At 35.6% G+C, this 23,032-nt stretch overlaps 1 protein-coding gene across 1 annotated transcript; it reads left to right on the top strand.

Annotated features, from left to right (window-relative positions):
• Positions 1-2,439: 2,439 nt before the first annotated feature.
• Positions 2,440-5,743, top strand: LOC113305045. The gene is made up of 3 exons (XM_026554160.1): positions 2,440-3,046; positions 3,399-3,527; positions 3,887-5,743. The coding sequence occupies exons 1-3, from the start codon at positions 2,585-2,587 to the stop codon at positions 5,459-5,461; spliced, it is 2,166 nt and encodes a 721-aa protein (XP_026409945.1). The 5' UTR covers positions 2,440-2,584; the 3' UTR covers positions 5,462-5,743.
• Positions 5,744-23,032: the final 17,289 nt, after the last annotated feature.

The following is a 23,032-nucleotide window of genomic DNA, read 5'->3' as shown; positions in this document are numbered from 1 at the left end:
AAAAAAAGACGATTAACAAAACGCACTCAGGGCAAATATGGCGGTTAAGTTATTATCAATATAACATTAGTGAGTTAAACACAAAACTCGTTAGCACCACATTTTTTATTGATCAAAGAAGGAAAAGAAAATCCGTAAAAAAGTTTATTTACCAGCATGAAAACTCATATTTTTAAGAGCTTTTTCGATGGAACGTGCGTGACGAAAAAATCTTAATCCACCTAAAATACACAACAATATTTATAAAAAATCATTTCCAACCCGTTGATGTGAGGATGATGCGGATGAAGAAAAGTTAGACATTCTCTAGGTGAACATGTAATTCTAAACATATGTTTAGAGGATATCTTCACATATTTATTAATAACAATCTTTCAAAAAGAAAATAATACTAATGATTTTAACCAATTGAATACCTATAAATAAGTAAGAGAAGAATATGAAATTTTATGAGTTGAAGATAAAACTTCATTTTCCTAATGTTCAGAATTTTACGATATTTTAAAAGTGATGCCATATACACTCATTCGTTCTAATTTACTTGTCAAAATAAGATTTTACAAAAAATTGAAAGAATTCAAATTACGTCCACACACACGGTCAATCTTCCAAAATCTTCCAAATTACTTGTTTAATATACTATTTTTTATTTCTTTTTTGATTATTAAAAAATTATAGTAGAAAATATAGAAATTTTTTACTACATTTTTGTTAAAAGGATATTATTTTCATAAGTAAAATAGTACAGAAGGAGTATGAAGCACAAACATTAACCATTTGAGAAGCTCTAAAATGAGTCAAACTCCACTAACTTGGCTAACCCAAATTGCTTACATAGTTGTCGAACTGAAAATGATTATCTTGTAAGCATTAGCCTAAATAATCATTCGGCCGAAATGAAGCGTCAAGTGTTTATAAATTCACTGTACAACGCAAACTCCCACATGCAGAATCACTGCCTGATATTTACAGGCAGGATCAAAGAGGTCCCAACAAATTGCTAAGAGCAAGTCTTATGGTGGAATCCATCCATCTTCCATCTTCTACGCCACCTCAGCACTTGGAACTGTGTATGGAAGCGCAAATGTAATGGTGGAATAGTAGAAACGCTATTCTTAATGGAGCTAAAAAACGCAATTAAGAATGGAGCTAAAAAAACGCAATTAAGAATGAAGCTTTTTTTTCAGCCGTTAGATTTCAACAACTCATTTTAAATCTACGGATAAAAAAAAAACTCAATTTTTAATGGCGTTTTTTTAGCGTCAATCTTGTTTGCGTTTAGCGCTATTCTTATTGGCATTTAGATGGATTCCACGAATCCTTCCACCAAACCATGGAACCCTCCTTGGATTTTTTGTGGAAAGCCCCAACTTGAAAGTCACTAGACTTGACATTCCATGGTTTTTCCACACTTGGAATATGTTGGATTAGAGAAGTCTTATGGTGGAATCCATCCATCTTCCATCTTCCACGCCACCTAAGCACTTGTAATTGTAGATGGAAGTGCAAGTGTAGTGGTGGAATAGTAGAAACGCTATTCTTAATAGCTCTACTTAGTGCTATTAAGCGCTATTCTTAATAGCACTAAGTAGAGCTATTAAGAATAGCGCTACCTTGTGCTATTAAGAATAGAGCTTTTCTCTCAGCCGCTAGATTTTCAACAGCTCATCTTAAATCTACGGATAAAAAAAAGCTATATTCTTAATAACGCTCAGTGCTATTAAGAATAGAGCTCAACGCTATTCTTATTAGCGTTTTTCGTCTTTTAGCGCGCTATTTTTAATAGCGTTTTAGCTATTCTTATTAGCGTTTTCATGGATTCCACAGACCCTTCCACGAAATCATGGAACCCTGCTTGGATTTTCTATAGAAGACCCCAACTTGGAAGCCACTAGACTTGACATTCCATGGTTTTTTCACACTTGGAATAGCTTGGATTCCACCATAAGACTTGCTCTAACAGACACATTCTTTCCGCGATTTTTATTTGTCTAAAATTTTAATCTCTAGGCCTTTGGTCACATCAACAGAAACATACTACAGTCGAAAAATTGTGAAAATATCTACCAAAATGTTAAGAAATTACAAAAATTAAACCAATTAGACCGCATAAACATTCATGATTTCCCTATTCCCACTAGATTGCTAATAGGGGGTACCGAATTTTTTGGGATGTACCAATATACATATAGGATAAAAAAACAATTGCCTTTGGGTTGGTACACCCTCATGTAAATTGGCACCCCTTTATCAGCCTTGCTATTTTAGTTTGAAATTATTACTAATCAATTCATATTTATTTGTTTTAAACTAATTACGATATATTCCATGTCCAAAAAAGGTCACAAATCCAAGTATACCGTATATATACATAACCTTGCAGTATAATACATCCGATGTATACGCGTATGTTTTTCCATTTTAGTGTCTGTTTTTAGTTCTCACTTCTTCTTCACATTTTGGGGACTCAACTCAGACTCAGACCCAGATCATCATTAGTTCTCTCTCTTACCCTCGAGCTCTACTAGTGAAGCAGCTCTATTCTTCTTATGGCGGCAAAGGGAAAAAAAATCAGTAAAAGGAAATGAAGATATCAAACCCAAGTCATCATTACTCCTCATCAGAAAAAATCCCAGTAAGATTATTATCTTCTTCAAAGAATGCTTCTCCAGATTCGGATCTTCATCAAGGGATAGCGAAAAATAAATTACTTGGTAGAAAGAAAATTAGAAACCCTGGTTTTAATGTAAAGTTAAAGAAAGATGCTAGTACTGGTAAAAGAAGTGGACCTGCTACTCCTCTTCTAAGTTGGAAGTTTAATGATAAAAAAAATGTGGAAGAAGATAATGATACTAATAAAGGGGATGCTAATTTAAGTAAGAGATGTAGAAGAAAAGTCAAGAGTAATGGTGGTGGTGGAACAGAGAGAGATTCTTCAGTTTCTGCTAGAAAACTTGCTGCTGGTTTGTTATGGCAGTTGCAAGATGTTCATGGTGGTCAAAGACGAGTTGCGCCCAAGAAATCTTCTGATCATTTAGGGTTTGAGGTATGTATGGATCTTTTAGGATGTGGGTTTTTGTTTCTAATCTCAAAGATCTAATCTTTTTAGGGTTTTAAGATAGATCTCTTGGAATTCTTTTAATAAAATAATCTAATTAAGTATCTTCATTTTGATAACTTGGTCTAGTTACTCATGATTGTGTTTTGTCTATTGCATTGATTTTACTGTTCAACCCTTAAAAATCCCTTAATTTCGCATGACCTGATTTTATGATTTATAAATATTTCGATGAATCTTTCATTTCGCATTGACATTGCCAAGACATTACTGCAATCTTAGTATGCTTGTTCACATCGTATTTAGTGTTTGTGGTCATGGATTTGTTCTTTCAATGTAGGGGGGTGTTGCACATTTACCATTTCATTGTCATGGTGATGCTCGTAGTAGAGAATTTGGTGCAGAAAAGAAGGATTTGCTACAAAGTAATGTTTCTTTCTGTGGTCCAAAGAATGGATACCTTTACAAGGTATTTATACATCCATCCTTTTTTCTTGTCTTATATTTGATCATCACAACTAGGAAGTAAGACTAGTTTTTCTACACGCATTGTCTGCATCCCTACTCTAAAATACAGCATACAAGCAGAGGAAATTTGTGGAACCCACATTGAATGTCCGTCTTGTCGTCGAATCTCTATGAGGGTTTGAATTATCTGATATATCACATATTTCTGATTGTAAGAGAATAATTTGGTCATCGTTAATTTGATGTTGCAGATCATACAACTAAAGTTTTCAGTCCTAGGATGTGATCACACATTTACCGTTGGGGTTGTTTCAAGATTCTATTACAACTAATCTTAAGTTCTGTTTCTCCTTCATTTAGGTTAATCCTTCTATGTCACTGAAGAATTCTGTGATGGAGCGGGCAACTAAATGGGACCCTGGGTACTCAAAAACATCGGACGAGGTATACCGGTTTTATGGCCAAATGAAGCTTTTGGAAGACCAGCAGATTGCTAATGTCTCGGTGGTTTCTACTCTGCAAGCAGAACTTGAGCAGGCGCGAACCCGCATTGATGAGCTTGAGAATGAGCGCCGATCCTCAAAGAAGAAGCTCGAACATTTCTTGAGGAAACTTGCTGATGAAAAGGCCGCTTGGCGGAGCAGAGAGCATGAGAAGGTGAGAGCAATAATTGATGATGTCAAGGGTGAGTTAAACAGAGAGAGGAAAAATCGTCAGAGGATGGAACTAGTGAACTCTAAGTTGGTCGGTGAGCTTGCTGAGGTCAAGTTATCTGCAAAAAGGTATATGCAAGACTACGAAAAAGAGAGAAAATCTAGAGAGCTCATGGAGGAAGTGTGTGATGAGCTTGCGAAAGAAATTGGAGAAGACAAGGCTGAAGTAGAGGCGCTGAAGAGGGATTCCATGAAAATTCGTGAAGAAGTTGATGAAGAGAGGAAAATGTTGCAGATGGCCGAGGTATGGCGTGAAGAGCGAGTCCAGATGAAGCTTGTTGATGCAAAGCTGACTCTTGAAGATAAGTATTCCCAGTTGAGTAAGCTTATATTAGATCTTGATGCCTTTCTAAGAATGAGATGCACAACGCTAGATGTTATGGAAATGAGAGAAGCCGAGTTGCTCCGAGGGGCAGCTAGTAATCTAAAAATTCAAGATACAAAATTCTCTTATGAGCCTCCAAAGTCAGATGACATCTTCTCTATTTTTGAGGAGCTTCAAGGTGAAATTATGGAGAAGGAAATCGAACCATGTCAGGGTTACTCTCCTGCAAGCCATATCCACACCATGAGTCCTGATGCCAATGGGTATAGCAGAAAATCTATGTCAAAGTATTCCAATGGCTCTATAGATGAAAATGGGGAAGTGGAAGAAGAAGATGATGATGGAAGTGGTTGGGAAACTGTAAGTCCAGCTGACGAGCTAGGTTCAAGTTATTCACAGGAAGGAACTGACCCATCAGTTAACAAAATCAGAAGGAAAAGTAATGTTTCAGCTGGAGGAAAAGAATGGGAGGACAATGCAGGAAGGGAGACACCGGATACTGAAATCAGTGAAATAAGCTCGGGTTCTGCCAGGCGATCTATTAAGAAGAAGGGTTCATCTGTAGCTAGGATTTGGAGATCATTGCCAACTAACCGTGATAATTGCAAGACAATCTCAGTAGATGGGGCGAATGGAAGGCTTTCAAATGGAAGAATCTCTAATGTGGGAACCATTTCTCCAGACCGCGGATCAGGCAAAGGTGGGATTAGCCCTCGTAGTTCGATTGGACACTCGAGCTCACCTGATTCTGCAAATCCACATGTTACTCGAGGGATGAAAGGATGCATTGAGTGGCCATTGGGCAACCAGAAAAACAGTTTGAAGGCAAAGCTTTTGGAAGCAAGGATGGAAAGCCAGAAAATTCAATTGCGTCAGGTTCTTAAACAGAAGATCTAAGTTTGCAGTAGTCCCATTGTAAAATTGTCAATCCAAGAATTACAATTCAGCACTAGATGAAGCTTGGAAAATGATGGAAAAGATTTCCTCCCTAAGTATAAGTGTAATGTAACGTTGTAACTGTGAAATAGTGGCTGACGCACCTGAAGACCAGTTGATGTGGTCTAGCAGGTTTTGTTTAGCTGCTATTCCCATTTTGTTCTTAAGAGTTTCTCTTCGTGCATGTCTGCTAATACCTTGCAAATTAAGTAATCTATTGCTCAGCTAGCTAGGGTTAATTGATATTACTGCTTATAGATGTTTAGCGGCATCCACCAGGAGAGGGTTAGGAAATTGGATGATAAATCTTTGTATTGTACCATTTTATGCATATCTAATAGTAAAAGGAAATTTGTTTACCTTTGTACTTCTTACATGGGAATGATCCGAGGACCAATTTTGATGTTCGCACGTCATATTTCTCATCTCCCCCCCGCCCCCCACCCACACACACACAACTTGTTGCCTGTACGTAACGAGAACTCGCAATGTCACTAGTCAGATTAAAACTGAAGTTCTTCAGTTGGAGTAAGTGAAGTGGTTGGCAACTGTCAAGCGATAGCAAACAGACACAAATATTTAGAAGCTTAGTTTGGAAACCCCAAAAATGCCCGAGTACAAAGAAGAATACTATTAAAAGAAAAGTGCAGAAACTTAAAATGTTATATGTTTGGGTAAGGTATAGAAACTGATAACAACTTTTGATAGAACGACGGACCTAAGTTGTTGGAACTCTTATTAGTGCAGGGGACCGTATCTAGTACAAAACATAATTTTTTTTTCTTATCAATTCACATAAAAGAAAAGATTATTATGGGTGCATATCATTTTCAATCTGGTTTGCATCATCATCTTCATGATGAATCATGGACCCGAACTCTAAAGTGCCCTTTAGCAAGAATCCCATTATTGGGGCTTAAAATGGCTTGGCTTTTTGGGGCTATATGGGGTCATGAAATAGTGATAGTGAACACCACCTATCCAAATATTTACATAATGACTAATATGACCCCATATGATTTGAGATTATAAACTTGATTAACATAACTAATCATGATTAGCTAATTAATCAACACTAATTCATTTTTTAAAGTTAAGTGTTGAAGATGAGAGGAGGAGGAGGAGGAGGAGGAGGAGGAGGAGGAGGAAGGAGGAGAAGAAGAAGAAGAAGAAATTGGGGAAAAAAAAATGAAAACGAGTGATTCAACCAAAATTTTTGATGTAGGTGAATTCATCTTCAAAATACGGTAACATATTAATACCCATCAACAACGATCAGTTCTTTACTGATTTTTCAGAAAATCATGAAATTTTTTCTCAAACTCAAAATAGCCCTTATGAACCTTATTATGATTTCGAAGGACCAACCCAAGAAGAAGAAGAAATCGAAGAAACAAATGTTCAACATTACCAGGTATACCTCTATTCTAACTCCTATTTCAGTTTTTAAGCTCAGAGTTGCAAGAAGTTTCGACTTTTTCCTTCCGAAAACCCTAGGTCTCCAGACGCCAGGCCCAATAACGGGTGGGAACCCATGAATTCCTGGCCGTTATCATGTTATACAGCTCACAATTAATGAACTCCCAGCCGTTATAAAATTGTTACGGATGGAATGATGAATACTCCTGGCCAAAATTACGGCCAGATTTTTTTTTACGTGCATGGGAAGCATTTAATACTGTCGGCGGCGGTTAGGTTTCCTGGCCGAAAGTATTAAATGCTATTTAATGCTGTCGGCGCCGGTTGGTTTACCCAGCCGTAACTTGTTTTACGGCTCGTTTTCTAGGCCGTAAGCTGACTCACCCAGTTACAGGCCAATTTACGGCCAGGAATTCTTGGACGTAAACAATTTACGGTCCGGAATATCATTTTTCGACCCAGCCGTATACGTTTTGACGGCTGGAATATCCCTGGTAAACCCATCCGTGTAGGTTATTACAGCTGAATATTTACTTTTCGACCTAGCCGTTTCTGTGTTTAAAAAATATTTTTTGACATGTGTCATTCTATTATAGATTGTACCGTACATTCCGGTGGAAGACCAAGAGGTGGTTATGGAAGATCAAGAGGTGGTTATTGAAGAGCAAGAGGTGGCTATGGAAGATCAACTCTCACTAGTGCAAGTTTCCGAGGATACAAGTGCTCACTATGCAAACAACTATGAGTGGAAAGATAAGGAAGATGCAAAGAAGTGGGCTCGATCACAAGGGTTGAAAAAGATGTGCATCATAGTCTAAATAAACAAGTTACAGACACCACCTTTCAAATGGTTTGCGGGTATAGTGGAAAGTATGAGAGCCATTGGGAAAAGGGTAGTGAGTATAAACGAAAAACTATAAGGAAGAAGGGACGTTATAATATGAAGAAATGCGAATGTCCTTTTACGCTTCAATTTAAATATAACAATGATAAAAAGTGTGGTTTATAGTGAAAGTCGTCCCGGGTTATCATAATCATCCTATTTCGGAGAGTTTGATCAACCATCCTTATTCGGAAAGGCTCAACCCCATAGAAAAGTAGTTAGTACACGTGTTGAGTAAAAGACGCACAAGACCTATTGATATTCTTAGTGACGTGAAGGTGTAAACCCCCAAAACTCATCCTCATTGGCAACTATCTATAACGAAAGAGAAAAAAATTAGAAAAGAGACATGGCAAGAGAGAGTGCTTATGCAAAAATTATTGTTTTTTTTTTTTGAGGAGGAAAAGTACTCTACCACCTATGAAATGAATGAAGAAAAGGAAGTGGAATATATTTTCATCGCAAATCCGGAATGTGTAGAATTGGCAAGATGCTTTCATCAAATTCTCTTTATGGATTGCACGTATAAAACTAACAAGTACAACATGCCGATATTGAACTTGTTGAGCAAACATCTACGAAGTCGACATTTACCGTTGCGTTTTGTTTCTTGAAAGACGAGACGAAGAAAAGTTATATGCGGGAATTTCAAAAGGTGAAGTTATTGTATCAAGAAGGTTATACTCCACAGGTGTTGATTACGGATAAGGAGCAAGCATTGATGTGAGACATACCGCGTGTTTTCCCCTACGCACGTCATCATCTTTGCACGTTTCATCTATGGAACAATATGCAAACTAATTGCAAGAGGGTTATATGGCCAGCAAAGAAAACCGAGATGAAGAGGATTAAAAATCTACCGTTAGAGAAACAATAAGAAGAGAAAGATAAGTTTGAGATCAGTGACAAAATAGCTGAGGTGCTTTGGGCGGATTTTCAAGTTGATTGAGAACAACTAATATGGTCACTCATGGAACCATTATATTTCCTAAGAGAGCATTTTGTAATGGAAAAATGGTCAACCTACCCGGATGTTATAGCATATTTGAAGAACGAGTTATTGCATCCCCACAAAGAAAAGTTTGTTAGTGCATGGATAAACCGTTATAGATATTATGACAATCAAGCCACAAGCACGGTGGAGTCGGCTCACTATCGGTTCAAAAGTAAGTTAAATGGTTGTGATGGTGGATTCATTGTTCTTTTTGAAGCTATGGTCGAGTATTTCAAGCGTGATCTCGATAGAATTAAAGGGGATTTTGAAAAGAGCCGATATAGAAAGCTTGTCGACTACCGGGATAGCCCTTGGCTCCGGGAAATAAGTTTATATGTTTCTCAATAGGCAATCCTAAAAATTATAACGGAAGTGGAGGCTTGGGAGGAACACAATTTTCCACCGGGAATGAGAAGATATTTTAGAACCTAACAAGAGGCAGGTATAGGGTAGGCCTTCGACCAAAATAACAAAGAAACAAGAAAGGGCAGAAGCTAAGAGAAAGTTTCAAGAGGGTCCACAACTGAATCCTTCAATGCGAAAAGATCTTTCGGGTTTTGAGAAGTTGAACGACTTGTACAAACTTAAACGAAAGGAAATGGAAAAAGACGGACCAAGCCGAGCCAGTGAAATGAAGGTAAAATCCCCCAAGAAGAATGTGGTTGTTGCATCCCAAGAAAGTTCAAAAAGAAAAGTTGATAGTGGAGTCAAAATTAAAGACTCGGTTGTTCCATCCCAAAAAGGTTCAACAACAAAAGAAGCTAGTAGTGTCCAAAGAAAAGTTGGTGGTGCGGTTTGTATTAAGCAATTAGCGAGAATCCGAGGTAATGATGTCAAAGGAAAAGCACTGATGGTCGAACCATCGCAAATCATCCCAAAAATAGTTGTTAGTTGTGAGAAAGAGACGGTTTTTTTGATGTAGGTCCGATGAAATCACCCCTTATAAATGAGGAAGGTAATTATATCCGACATACTTACACAATATACAAAAATTACATGCACTTTTTACCATATTTTATTCATGAGTACGTCAAGTCCACCGACGATGTTGAGGGCGACGGAAATTGTGCTTACCATGTGTTCGTAGATCAACTTGGACCTTTTGAGGAGGCAAAAGAATAGGGCGACGACCAAATTACTTATGTAAGGCAAAAGTGTTTGCTTGAACTACGTGGTTTCCCCGATTTCTACAAGCCAATAATGAGATTCGAAATATAAATGACACGGAGGCGGTGCTAAACGAGAAGTTCAAAGCATTTGAACGGCATTTAATGTGAAACACTAGATTGACAAGTGAATGTTGGATGATAATGCCAATATGTGGCTATGTACTCTCCAACTCATTCCATTGCGTTATTAATTTCATCTCCTATGCACATAGTATTACATACGCACCAACACGACTTATTTTTACCGAAGAAGAATCACCAAAAATAGTCATCATGGGGTTTGTGAACATGAACCATTATATCGGTCTTCAATTGAAAGATGGATGCCCATTACCTCCATTAAGGAAGGGAGACGGTGGTGTCAGCGGAATACCATTAGGTTGGTGTCATAGGTTCGAGGAAAGATTTCAATTGTGGGATGCATTACAGATTTTGAGGGATGGCCTTGTCTACTAATGAGTTCCGATGAGGATGACTATGAGCAAATGTGGTGTGAACCTATGTATTTTAAAGGTTAGTGATAATATGATAACAATGTTTTTTGTAGGGTGATGATTAAAATGATAATATGATAACAATGTGGTGCGAACCTATGTATTTTGAATCACTCATTATAAATGAACAATCTAATTTTACTCTTATTATGTGCTTACAATGATAATATGATAAAAATGTGGTTATTTAGAAGTGCTTACGGCCTGGTTATACGTTGACACGACCTAGTCGTAATGACCCAAGTGAACTTTTCGCAGAATTACGGCTGCAACACCAAGCCGTGAACAAGTTTACGGCTAGGAATCCTATCCGTTTTTCTAGGTACTGTCAGAATAACGGCTGGAACACCAAACCGTGAATATTCCTAGCCGTTTTTCTAGGTACTGTCAGAATAACGGCTGGAACACCAAACCGTGAATAAGTTTACAACTGGAAATCCTACCCGTATTTCTGGGCACTGACAGAATTACAGATGGTAATTCTAGCCGTACATCTCATTTACGGCTCGTAATCTTGGATGTAACTCTCCCTGGAATCTCAGTATCAGATTTTACTCAGTTACGGCTGAAACACCTAAATGTTAATCCCATTACGGCTATAAATCTTAGTCGTAATTCTCCCTGGATTGTCGGTATCAAATTTCACTTCGTTATACTTAAACAAGAATTTGATAAACTAATAATCAAAACACTAGTATCCATTCATTCAAGGTAAATTAATATCCCATTACTTAAAACAAACGAAATCACCCGAATCCATAACCCAAAACATGCTAAAAGTAAGTCTGCATAATGAAAAGATGGAATGACTTAAACAAGTACATAAAACAATCATCCACTACGACCAACAATCTTGGGAACATCCTCAGAAGATGATGAAGAACTGTTGGGAGTTTGGGAACCACTCATCCAATCATCCTAGTCGTTAGTATAGAGATCATCCATCGTTGGATTATGTAACTCCTAAATCCTGAGAAGCAGTGTTCTTTGTTGGTCGCAATCCAAATATAAAACCTCCTCAATGTTACAGATCAGTCCCCTGGAAATTCACTTAGCTCTCTTGACCTATTTTCACATCATTCAATTAATAGTGGTACATAATTTGAGAAACGTATACAAAAGAAAGAAGAGAATCATATACATAGCCTACGTACCATCATCTTAAAAATATCACACATTGGTAGTTCCTGGGGTTCTTTCTCCTTTTCAGGGTTCCTAAAAATGATGAAAAACATATCAGAAGATAGGACCAATTCACATGGAGTGATAACATTACGGTTAGGCAACAACAGATGACCCATCCGTTTTACAAACTATCGGTTGGGAAAAGTGTGACTTCCTAACCGTAAACATAGTCTCGGCTAAGAAACATGCAGACGACCCATCCGTTTGACACAATTGCGTCCGGAAATTGTGACACCACCTAGTATCGGCTGGAAAATATAAATAACGGTTAGGAAAAGTTAATTACGGTGAGGAAAATCCCATCTGAAACACTCATCACCCAATTTTACTCTGCAAACACAGGACGATTTACGGCTCGGAAAATCCCATCCGTAAAAGTATTTCACGGTTGGGATCTCAGATTTTCCTAACCACGTGAGAGATTCACGGCAGGGAGTTCTTGATGGCCCAACCGTTAGGTATACATTACGGCCAGGACGATATGATATCCCAGCCGTAAACGCTTCAGAAAATCATTTTTGAAAACCCTAAATCGAACCTATTTTTTCAATCTAATGGTAAAATAACTGGTGGGTTTTTCGATTCTTATCTAGTAGGAGTCACTTGTGGAGGATTCGCAGGTGTTTGAACAGATTTGTTCACCACATCTCCATTAAAAGGAACATCAATAACTTGTTCAGTTTCAGAATCAGGGTTCAATCGGCCGGATCTTGTCACTCTTGATCTTGCTGCCATCTTAAGAATCAACTTTAGAATCGAATCACGTTGAGCTGCTTCAGAAATCAATGGAAAAGAGGGGAAGATATTGTTAGGTTTTGGAGAGTATTTTTGAGAGGTTTTAGAGAGTGTTTTTGATAAGAAGAAGAGAGAAAATGAAAGGGTTTTGATTTTTGGGGCTTGAATTAGGAATAAGTTTTGATTATATAAGATTTGATTTTAAAATTTATTTATTAGGAAAGGGTAAATCTGACTTTTGAATCACTTGAGATCTCCCCTTATCCATATTTTGGCTAGCCAAAACACATTAATCCCCCAGAATCCTTAAGGGTTCAAGCCCCAATAATAGGATTCTTTAATAAACCCCATCATAATTCATGTCCATCACAGTAGTATGGGTGTTTCCGTTAGATATCCATACCAATTTATCGTAATTTCCTTAGTAAATTAGGTTATACAAAGAGACTCAATTTAGCTGGCGTGTTCTTTCTCAACCGTGCAGTGGTGGGATTTTGGAGGCAACTACATCGGTCTTTAATATCTCAGTGGCGGTAGTTGTTCTTGGTTATAACATCGTTCTTACAAAACAAAACATAGATACTAATTTGTGTGGGAAGGGATTTACTAAATAAGCCTAATTGAAAAGGGAAAGACTAACATTAGCCTACACATTAAACCTCGACGTAGTTAGTTTCCCAATCCATTGGGGAGGGAAGACTACCATTAGCCTTTACCAAGAGAGGTGGTGTTTTATGTTATGACACATTAAACCCCGACGTAGTTACCTTCCCAACCCCATTAGGGGAGGAAATACCACCATTACCCTTTATCAAGAGAGGTGGCGTTTTATGTTATGATGATAGATCTCGCAGAAAGTATTTATGATGCAAAAATTTCAACCTCTGATAAAGCTTGTGAATTTTGGAAAATATTATGAAAATAATCCCTCACAAGAACACCTTAGCTTCGGTAAACGAATCAAGAGAAGAAAACATAAAATTAATGGAGTCGGATAAAATCTAGGAAATAGAAAGCCGTGATTTGACGGTAGAGCTGCAAGCAAGATGAGACCCATGAAAACACTTATTAACGATAATGTCCACTGAGCTTATGACGTAATATTAAAGTTATTATACATATTTATATTGGTCTCAACTTGCAATTGCACAAATCCTTTGACATATCTTTTTTTTTTATGGAAAAGGCTAATGCCTCATAATTTTCATTAATAAGAAAATTTGCTTACAATAATATCGATTACGTCGGTAGACGAATTAAGATAGAAAGTACAATGGAAAAAATACTGAATATCCATAATCCGACAAGGAATTTGATGTCCTGATGGTTTGAAACCATTGTAGAAGATGTTCACCGTAGAACTTAGATGCTTCCATAAAGAAGTGATATTCCCGAGTTGCTTGGATCGCTTTCGAATTTTGTTGATCTTGTCTGATTTGATCAACACGTTGTCGAAAACAGATTGTTCTTGTGATGCGCTCGATGATAATGAAGTACCACAAAAAAAACTAACATAAGTCACTCTAAGAGTGGATATGAAAAGATAATGGCAATAATCTACCATATCTATTATAGAAAATAAAATACAGAAGAAACCCGACCAGCAATTGCTAGTAATGCAATTTTTTATTTATTTAGATATATGTACATAACCTATATTACCCTACCCGGATCTTAAATTCAGTTAAAATCCGGGAAGAAAACCCAATGAAATCTTGAGACAACAATGGAGAAGATGAAGATAACCGTGCATTTGATGAAGACAACCGCCTCATGCTACAGGTGCTCGATTTAACGGGAAAGAGAGAATTTTTCCTTTTGACATATCTGTATGAGTATACTGTCGGTCTATTGTTATGTCATCATTCTCATGTTTATGTTTTTTTTTTTTTTTTTTTTTAAATTAAGTTATACTGATTTCTAATTGCATATTTTTGTCGTTCTACCGATCTATTTGCAATCTGAGAATGTGATGCATACTTTAACTTGTTTTGATCTAATACTCTCTCCGTACCTAAATAGACGACCTATTTACTTTTAAATTTTGTCCCTAAATAGTTGACCTATATCACTAAATAAGAGGATATTTCTAAAGTAGAAACTACCATATGGTCCAAGAAATAATATAATAGTTTGGTCTTGTTGAACTAGTCAACTATCAGTTTGGTCCTTTTTTTAAATTTATATTGTTGTTTGGTCCTAAAAATTATTTCTTGATCCTAGGGTGGAGAATACCCACGCGAGATGACGTCATGGATGATGTAATTGTCTTTTGGTAGTGGCAGAAATACCCTTTTGGGACCATATATATACCCAATAATTAAGAGAGGAGGGAATCATTTTCAGATTTTTTTTTCTTTTTTTTTTTTAGATCTACTTTCTTTTCTTCTTCTTCTTCTTCTTCTTCTTTTTGCTTATGAAGATGATGAAGATTTCTTATGAAGATGATGAAGACTATGATGATGAAGACGACGATATTGATGATGATGATGATGAAGACGATGATGAAAATAATTCTTCTTTTTCTTGTTCCTTTTTTCTAGGTTTTTGACGATGAAGATGATGATGAACGATGAAGATTTTTTATGTTCTTCTTCTCTGCTATTGTTGTTGTTGTTGTTGTTGAAGATGATGAAGATTTAAAGAACGTACTCTATTTTTTAGATCTTTTTATTACGTGTTCATTCGAAAGAATGAACTCTGATTTTTGTTGTGTGTTCATGTTAAAGAATGAACTCTGTTTTATATCTTGAATTATTAGGTGTTCATTCGAAAGAAGAAACTCTGATTTTTGTTGTGTGTTCATGTTAAAGAATGAACTCTGTTTTAGTTCTTGAATTATTAGGTGTTCATTCGAAAGAATGAACTTTGTTTTTTATGGATTTTGTTGTGTGTTCCTGTTAAAGAATGAACTCTCTTTTAGATCTTGAATTATTAGGTGTTCATTCGAAAGAATGAACTCTGTTTTTTTTGTGTGTGTTCATTTTAAAGAATGAACTCTGTTGTAGGTTTGAATTAGTTTGTTTTTCATAGGTGTTCATTTTGACGAATGAACTCTGATTTCTGTTCATAATAATGAACTTCGATTGGGTGTTCATTTTGACGAATGAGATCTGTTTTTTGTTCATAGTAATGAATTTTTCGTTGTGTGTTCATTTTAAGAATGAACTCGAATCTATAAAAAGCATTACCAAACACCTGATAGTTCATCAAACAAAATGAACTCCTACAAGAAAATAAGTAGGAAGTACAGAGTTCATCAAAGAACATGAACTCAAGTAATTATGGAAATAAAAAAGTTACGGAAATTGATGGTAAAATAGTACGGAAGGATATTTTTGTCCAATTTATAATTTCAAATAATTATGGACCAAATAGTGTTAGGACCACCTAAAAAAGGACCAAATGATAATTTACCCATTACTAAAACTACCCTTTTATTTGTTAGTATAAGAAATATGTATAATTTGATAGCGATGTTTATATTCGTTACGTAGGTGTTTTAAAATGCTTCCCAATGGTATAAAGTTTACGAATATCCGTGATATAGTTTGAGAGATAAATCATTTCTAATTTTACTAGTTATTATCCATAAGGGTATAATTTTAAAAAATACTTTAAAAATACTCATCTCTCCTCTTTGCCTTAAGAATTGTGCAAACTTGAAATATGTCATCTATTTAAGGATGCAGGGAGTTTATTATAGTTATATAAGTATATAAAAGCAAAATTGTGGAAAGTAAGCTTTCTCAGAAGTAGGAGGGTATCTATATGCTCTTTACTTCTTAGCATAATCAATAAATAATTTAAGGAACAAATTTTGAACCTCCGTGGGTTATGTTAAGGTTCAATTACTTCCATATCAATAAAATTATAAGTCCAAATAAGAAACAACACTTAAGTTTTTCGTCATTCATCAACAAGTTTCGTAAGAACAATAAAATCAAGTTGGTAGAGTTTTATGTGACAGTGTCATAGAAATCATGATTTACGTTTTAACTTTGTAGTTAACTAAAACCAAGCCTAACAACGCAGCGTTACCGCAATCTGCATCAAAAATCTTAATACTGAATAGGTCTGAAGTTTAGACTAAACAAAAAAATATATGTTTGTGTTTATTTGTTTTACACCAGAAATAACCCGTGCCGTAACGGCACGACATGAGACGGAATAATTTTTTGTTATAATGATTTAAATATATATTACAAAGTATGATAAAACTTGTTTTTATCGATGAGAACTTGTAGCTATGAAAACCTTAGATATTTGTCATCCAAATAATTATAAATCCGGTTACACTTGCAATTGATTAAAATAATAATTTTTGATAAAAATGCTAGGTATTTATTTTTTTCCCTAAAATAATAGTTTTTAGTAGATCCCCAAAGATTGGTGGTCTTTGATACTAATTTGTGTTGCATGCAGACCATTATGCTGAATCTTCATCGGATGAGCAATAAATGTAATTACATCCTCCCAGAAATTCCTCCTCGATCACTGGCACTATCATCCTCTGTTCGTTATCCATAACCTCTGATAATTCCATTCCTATTATCCCAGGTAATTTCCATTGCATGGTTTTGGTGAAGCCTCAAATCCATTCTATCATTATCTTCACGAATCATTAATAGTTCCACGTACAGGTGATGCATGAAACATCGCTTTTCCTTCATTTCCCTCTCCAAAGAACATCAATATTCTCTCGTCGACATTGTCGTCTCAATTCCTCAAGATATTCTTCAGCAGCCTCGATAAGTTTCGTTATCCCTTTGCCAGGTTTAGATTTAGATCTACCTAAAATATGTCCAGGTATAAATTCTGGCAGGAGAAGCATTCGTTTCGTTTCGTCTCATCTTGGTTCACGGATTCCAAGTATTTGTATGCTTCATTATTCATTGCAAAATCTGGGTCGTATAGTTGTTGTCGCCGCGGGTTCTTATTTGATATCTCCTGACTTCTTTCCCTCATCCTGGAAATTTGGTTTGTCTGAGTTTCCAAACTTCCAATGCGCTCTATTGGTTTTTCTAATGATGTGTTAATCATAAAGCGGTCGTTTCTTATGCATGCGTACTTTATAGTACATAAGTTTCTTTCTTATGTGGGTAATTATTTCAACGGAATAAATTGTGATGGTAATTAGTGATTATATGCGGATAATAGGTGTATGTGGGGAGGATAATTAAGGGGATGGGGAGTACAATCAGGTGAAGAAAATTGGTAGTGGATATGAAGATCAAAGGAGTTAGATCGTGTTTAAGGCATTGTGTTTAGCCTTAAGTCTATTCTGTCCTAATTTCGGCCATAAGAATATATGACAATATTTGTCTTTGGTCTACTTCAAATAGTAAAAGAGTGAGTTGTATAAACCGTAATTATGCAGCCCATGTCCTAAATTTTAGTTTTAATTATGATGCCCTTGTTTGTAACGTTTCTTGGTGGAATAAGTTCTGAAAATGCTAGCATCCAAAGCGACCGACATACAAAATAACCAATTTAGAGAAATTAAAACAGTTAAACACAGAGAATCATGTTTTGTTTCGTTTAAAAATGCCGAGAATGATGAAGCTATTGATTGTAGCCTCAAATCTACTGAATCTCTAAATCTTCTCCATAACAATAACACCAAATCAAGAGTTGGAAAGATAAAGGTGAACATGATAATAAAGAAGGATTTAGTGATAGTGGTGGGTCAGTAATTGAAGGCTAAGATGACGATGTTCAATCATGTTGGTATGGAGGAAAGACAATCAGGATCAAGAAGATAAAAAAACAAATTTTATAGATGCAGAGGAAAAAGGAAACCACCCAAAAAGTCAGGAGGTTTATGAAAAGATTGAGGTTTCAGTGTCAGTGTAGCTTTGAAAAGGAATGTGATTCGAAGCTAGATTGTGGTCCCATTTGCAAGGCTACAAAAAAGGCAAGCTTTCTTCATGGCTTTAAGATAGCATTTCTTTTTCCACTAGAAAAATTAGGCTTATCATTGAAGTGAAAAGTTTTGGTGATTCATTATTTGGATAGATCTCAATTGTATGTATTTATTTTTATTTTTCGATTATTTTCAAAAAATAAAATAAAAATGAGTCAAATGAAAATGATCGCAGATTTTTTGTATTTTTAACATAATGTTCTTTGATCTTTGCAGGGTGATGAAGGACAATTAATTTATTTCAAGGAAGAAATAAGGGTTTTACATGTTGTGTTCGTAGATGTTCTAATTTATTTATTCTAGGTTGATGAAGGTGGGCTAATTCGAATTTAAAAAGTTATGGATCAGTTTTTTATCTTATTTATATTTTTTTATTTTGAATAGAAAATATGAGTGTAAAAATATGAGTTTTACGTAGTTGTAGCATTTAATTGGTAAAGATTTTTTTTGTCGGCACATTAACTTTTTAATTAGTGAAGAACTAATTAGGAGGGTTATCAACACATATATCCATAATTGAAGAAGGTACAAATATTACATTTCGTTGGATGTCTTTGGCTCGGATGAGACTGGGATGGTGGGATGCAACGTTTGTCTCTGAAAATGTTATCCGACCGTCCAAGGCTCAAAACCCCCTTATGTTTTGTGTTATAGGTTAAGGTTTGACTATTTATATGATTAATGATAGACAAATATACAATTAGGAAGGATTAATGGATGTATCTTGTTATATATTGTGATGGCTATGTTTTATACTTTTATTATGGATCTTATTCTGACATAGAGGTGAGTACTGAGTTGACCAATTATTTACCTAAACTAAAACTTAGAACATCAATCCGTATAAGTTAGACGATGAGCCAATAGAAAGAAGAACTTCAAAACTCTCCAACAAGTTTGTTCATGTTTAATTCTAAATTAGAACTAGAACCTTCTCAGGTGTTATAAATATTATCTTTCATCTAGTCCTCGAGTTTTGTGATGCTTATCTTATCCACGCAGAGAGGAAATTTAAGCATTAGGTTTGGAGGTTTTGGTGGTGTTGAAATAAAAAAAAATACAAATTAAGCTTCATCGATATAAACTTATCGGGAAAATAATCTTAATCCGCAAGGATATCAACAGTTGTATCATTACAATTTCAATAATGGCAATCACCCTTACTCTTTTCAACTTCATTTATTAATCTTCACTACATATTCATATCTAGTCAAGGTGGGGTTTTTTTTTAATTGGTTTTAGACTCGAACATGATACCATGCTAGCTTTAAGTAATGGTTTAGTTTTTTCTCAATACATAAATCTAGCCTAGAGATTCATTTGCAACCCATTCACTATAAAACTTGTCTCACTCTCTCTTAACTCGATCAAATTCTGAAAAAGAAGTTCTTTCTGTCTTTGTTTTCAATCTTTTACGGGAACTTATAAAATCATTTGCATCCTATATTGTCATTCGGGTAATTTTAATCTCTAGAATTTCTCATCTAATATGAGTGAATGGAGCACTCATGAAATTACATGCTCTCGATAAGTTGACATGTGTGATATCAACCATATGACCCATTGGTAAAGCTGATAAATATTTAAAGGATATATTGTATTGAAAATAGGGATTATCTTAACACAGACACAACGTCTCGCTACATATTTATAAACAAATGTTAGCTAGAGTATTAGCGAACATGTGAATATATAAGATATAATAAATTCAACGGAAATTGACTTGACTATTCATAATACACCCCCACAAGTTGATGCCGGAAGCCAGTGAAGCTTGAGACAAAAAAAAAAACAAAGCACAAAAAATAAATATACATCTCTCAAACAAAACAGAACAAAAAATATAAAAAAGGAAACTAAGTTGATGCAGTACTAGATCAACTAGATAAAGTAGATCCTATCAACATATGTCTTAAAAAATTAGGATAAAAGATCTCTTTAGTAAACAGATCAACCAATTGGTTTTCGCTCATAATATATTAAACCTGTTGAGACTATTCTCCACCAACTCTCTAATATCATGGTAATTAATCTATTTCTAAGTGTTTAGTTAGTCATAGTGTGATAGACATAGTTAGACACCAGAACAACTATAGTGAAGCAAAACTGGATGATTGATATAAATATGCAACTCAGGAAAGCCATTGAAGTTTTGTAGTAGCAACAATTAGATATTTGTACTTTGTTTTGCAAAAGATATTAAAATATTGGGTTGTGTATTGGACATTGGGTTGTGTCTTGGATGACTAAGAAACAAGAGAGGAACCCATGAGTTCTAGCAAATAAATCAAGGTTTAAAATTCATCACTAGGAATAGCTTGTCTCGCAGAACCTAAAACACTTGATTGATTTATCCGCATAAAGTTAATTTACTCTAGGATCTCGAATGAGTAGAATCTTATAAAAATTTATTATATTAAGAGGACATAGGAGATTCCGAAATACATGAGTTTACAACTGAAAAAGCGGGGGTACAACAACCACACCCAATATTTCGCTTAACAATCTGTATGGACAAACTCCAATATACTTTCTAGAGAATCAAATAGACAGTCAGACTCAATATAGATAAAAAGTATATCAAAGAGTTTATATCTCAATCTCTCGATTTGATCTTTACTCAAGCAAACAGAAATGTACGAGTCTTTATCAAATACTAGATAGATAACTTGGATGGTACCAAAGACCAATATCCAAGTGTCAATAAATTTAAATCAACAACCAAAAGGTTGGATATTCTAATTGATTGATCAACGCACAACCTGTGATATTTCAATTATATAACAAAATATATTGCGGAAAAGAAATAACACAGACACCAGAATTTTGTTAACGAGGAAACTGCAAATGCAGAAAAACCCCGGGACCTAGTCCAGTTTGAACACACACTGTATTAAGCCGCTACAGACACTAACCTAATCCAAATTAACTTCGGTATGGACTGTAGTTGAACCCCAATCAATCTCACACTGATCCAAGGTACAGTTGCGCTCCTTACGTCTCTGATCCCAGCAGGATACTACGCACTTGATTCCCTTAGATGATTTCACCCACAACTAAGAGTTACTACGACCCAAAGTCGAAGACTTTAATAAACAAATCTGTATCACACAGAAAAGTCTACGGTAATAGATAAATCCGTCTCCCACGAATATACCTACGAGTTTTGTTCCGTCTTTTGATAAATCAAGGTGAACAGGAACCAATTGATAACCCGGACTTATATTCCCGAAGAACAACCTAGTATTATCAATCCCTCACAATAATCTTAATCGACGCAGCGAAAAATATATTGCGGAATCACAAACGATTAGACAAAGTGTTTGTGATTACTTTTATATCTTGCCTCTCGGATATATCAATCTCAAGCCAATTATTACAATTGTACTCGTACGACAGAAATAGCAAGATCAGATCACACAACTACAAGAAAGTAGTATCGGTATGGCTTCACAATCCCAATGAAGTCTTTAAGTCGTTAACCTGGTTTAAAAGAAGAAACCAAAGGTTAAAGGAGAAACGACTCTAGCTTAGCACAACTAGTATCACATAAAAAGTGTGGGGATTAGGTTTCCCAGTTGCTAGAGTTCTCCCTTATATAGTCTTTCAAATCAGGGTTTCCAGTCAATGTTATCTTGGTAACAAAGCATTCAATATTCACCGTTATATGAAAACCTGATTAGATTCAAGCTAATATCTTTCAACCGTTAGATCGAAAACTAGCTTGTTACACACAAATGAAATGCACATTTCTAGGATTGCGTAACCGTACCCAAACTTGTACATTTGTTGGTTCAACAATAATTAACCAAATGGTTAGCCATATGATCACTTTCATATCAACCATATTCTTCTTCACCATAACTAGTTTAAATGACTCAAATTAACTAGTTAGAGAGTTGTTCAATTGCAAGGAAATCTTATGTAACTACACAAGACACAGTCGAAGCAAAAACAATTTGATTCACTCGAATCGGTTCATGAACTATATAACCACGGTTTCAATTTGCATTCCTTAGTTAATATAAGAATAAGTTCACAAACATCGTTTTTAGATATAACCTACTCAAGTTCGCGGACTTAATTTCCCGGACGGAGTTCACAAACTCTAGCAGAATTTCTCGGGGCGAGAACTTTCTCCAGTTCGCTGACTGGGTTCACGGACTGAGTTCGCGGACTTAGCTCAAGCCATTATTCCGGTTCTCTTGATCAACAAAGTTCGCAAACTTCGGTTCAAGGAATAAGGACTTATACATATATGTTTTTCCACAACAATGCTTATATCCTCCAATGGTTATATTATCAAAACTCTTATTTCAATCATTGAAACATTCTTAGAGGACGTTGATATTCTATAATTGTTATTCACAAACTATTTTTCGTCAAAGTAAGCAATTTTCAAAGTGATTGAAACTTGTCATGAATTTCGTCACTAGGTAAAGATGAAGTTGGCTAAAGCGAAAGCTTACCAATACATATTTCGAGAAATAGATAGGCGAGATAAACTCGACTCGAAATAGCAAATGTGTATAATCTAAGTCTATATAGCAAAACGACTTTTGTCTCAAGATAGGAGATAAATAGACTTTTGAGTGATAGATAAGTTCAAGTCTCCACATACCTTTTAGTCGATGAAGATCCACCGGTTCCTTGAGTAGTCCTTCGTCTTGTATGATGATTTCCATGGAGTTCTTGAGCTCAACTACACTTTCTATCCTAGTCCGAGA

Source organism: Papaver somniferum, chromosome 1 (genome assembly GCF_003573695.1).
Source record: "Papaver somniferum cultivar HN1 chromosome 1, ASM357369v1, whole genome shotgun sequence".
NCBI classification, from domain to species: Eukaryota; Viridiplantae; Streptophyta; class Magnoliopsida; order Ranunculales; family Papaveraceae; genus Papaver; species Papaver somniferum.
This window is presented reverse-complemented; position numbering and strand designations above follow the sequence as displayed.

Bases quoted from the DNA above. Each gene is read 5' to 3' on its own strand.
- LOC113305045 (XM_026554160.1), top strand. From the start codon at position 2,585: ATGAAGATATCAAACCCAAGTCATCATTACTCCTCATCAGAAAAAATC. The intron at 3,047-3,398 runs GTATGTATGGAT...CTTTCAATGTAG, and splicing joins CTGATCATTTAGGGTTTGAG to GGGGGTGTTGCACATTTACC. The intron at 3,528-3,886 runs GTATTTATACAT...TCCTTCATTTAG, and splicing joins AGAATGGATACCTTTACAAG to GTTAATCCTTCTATGTCACT.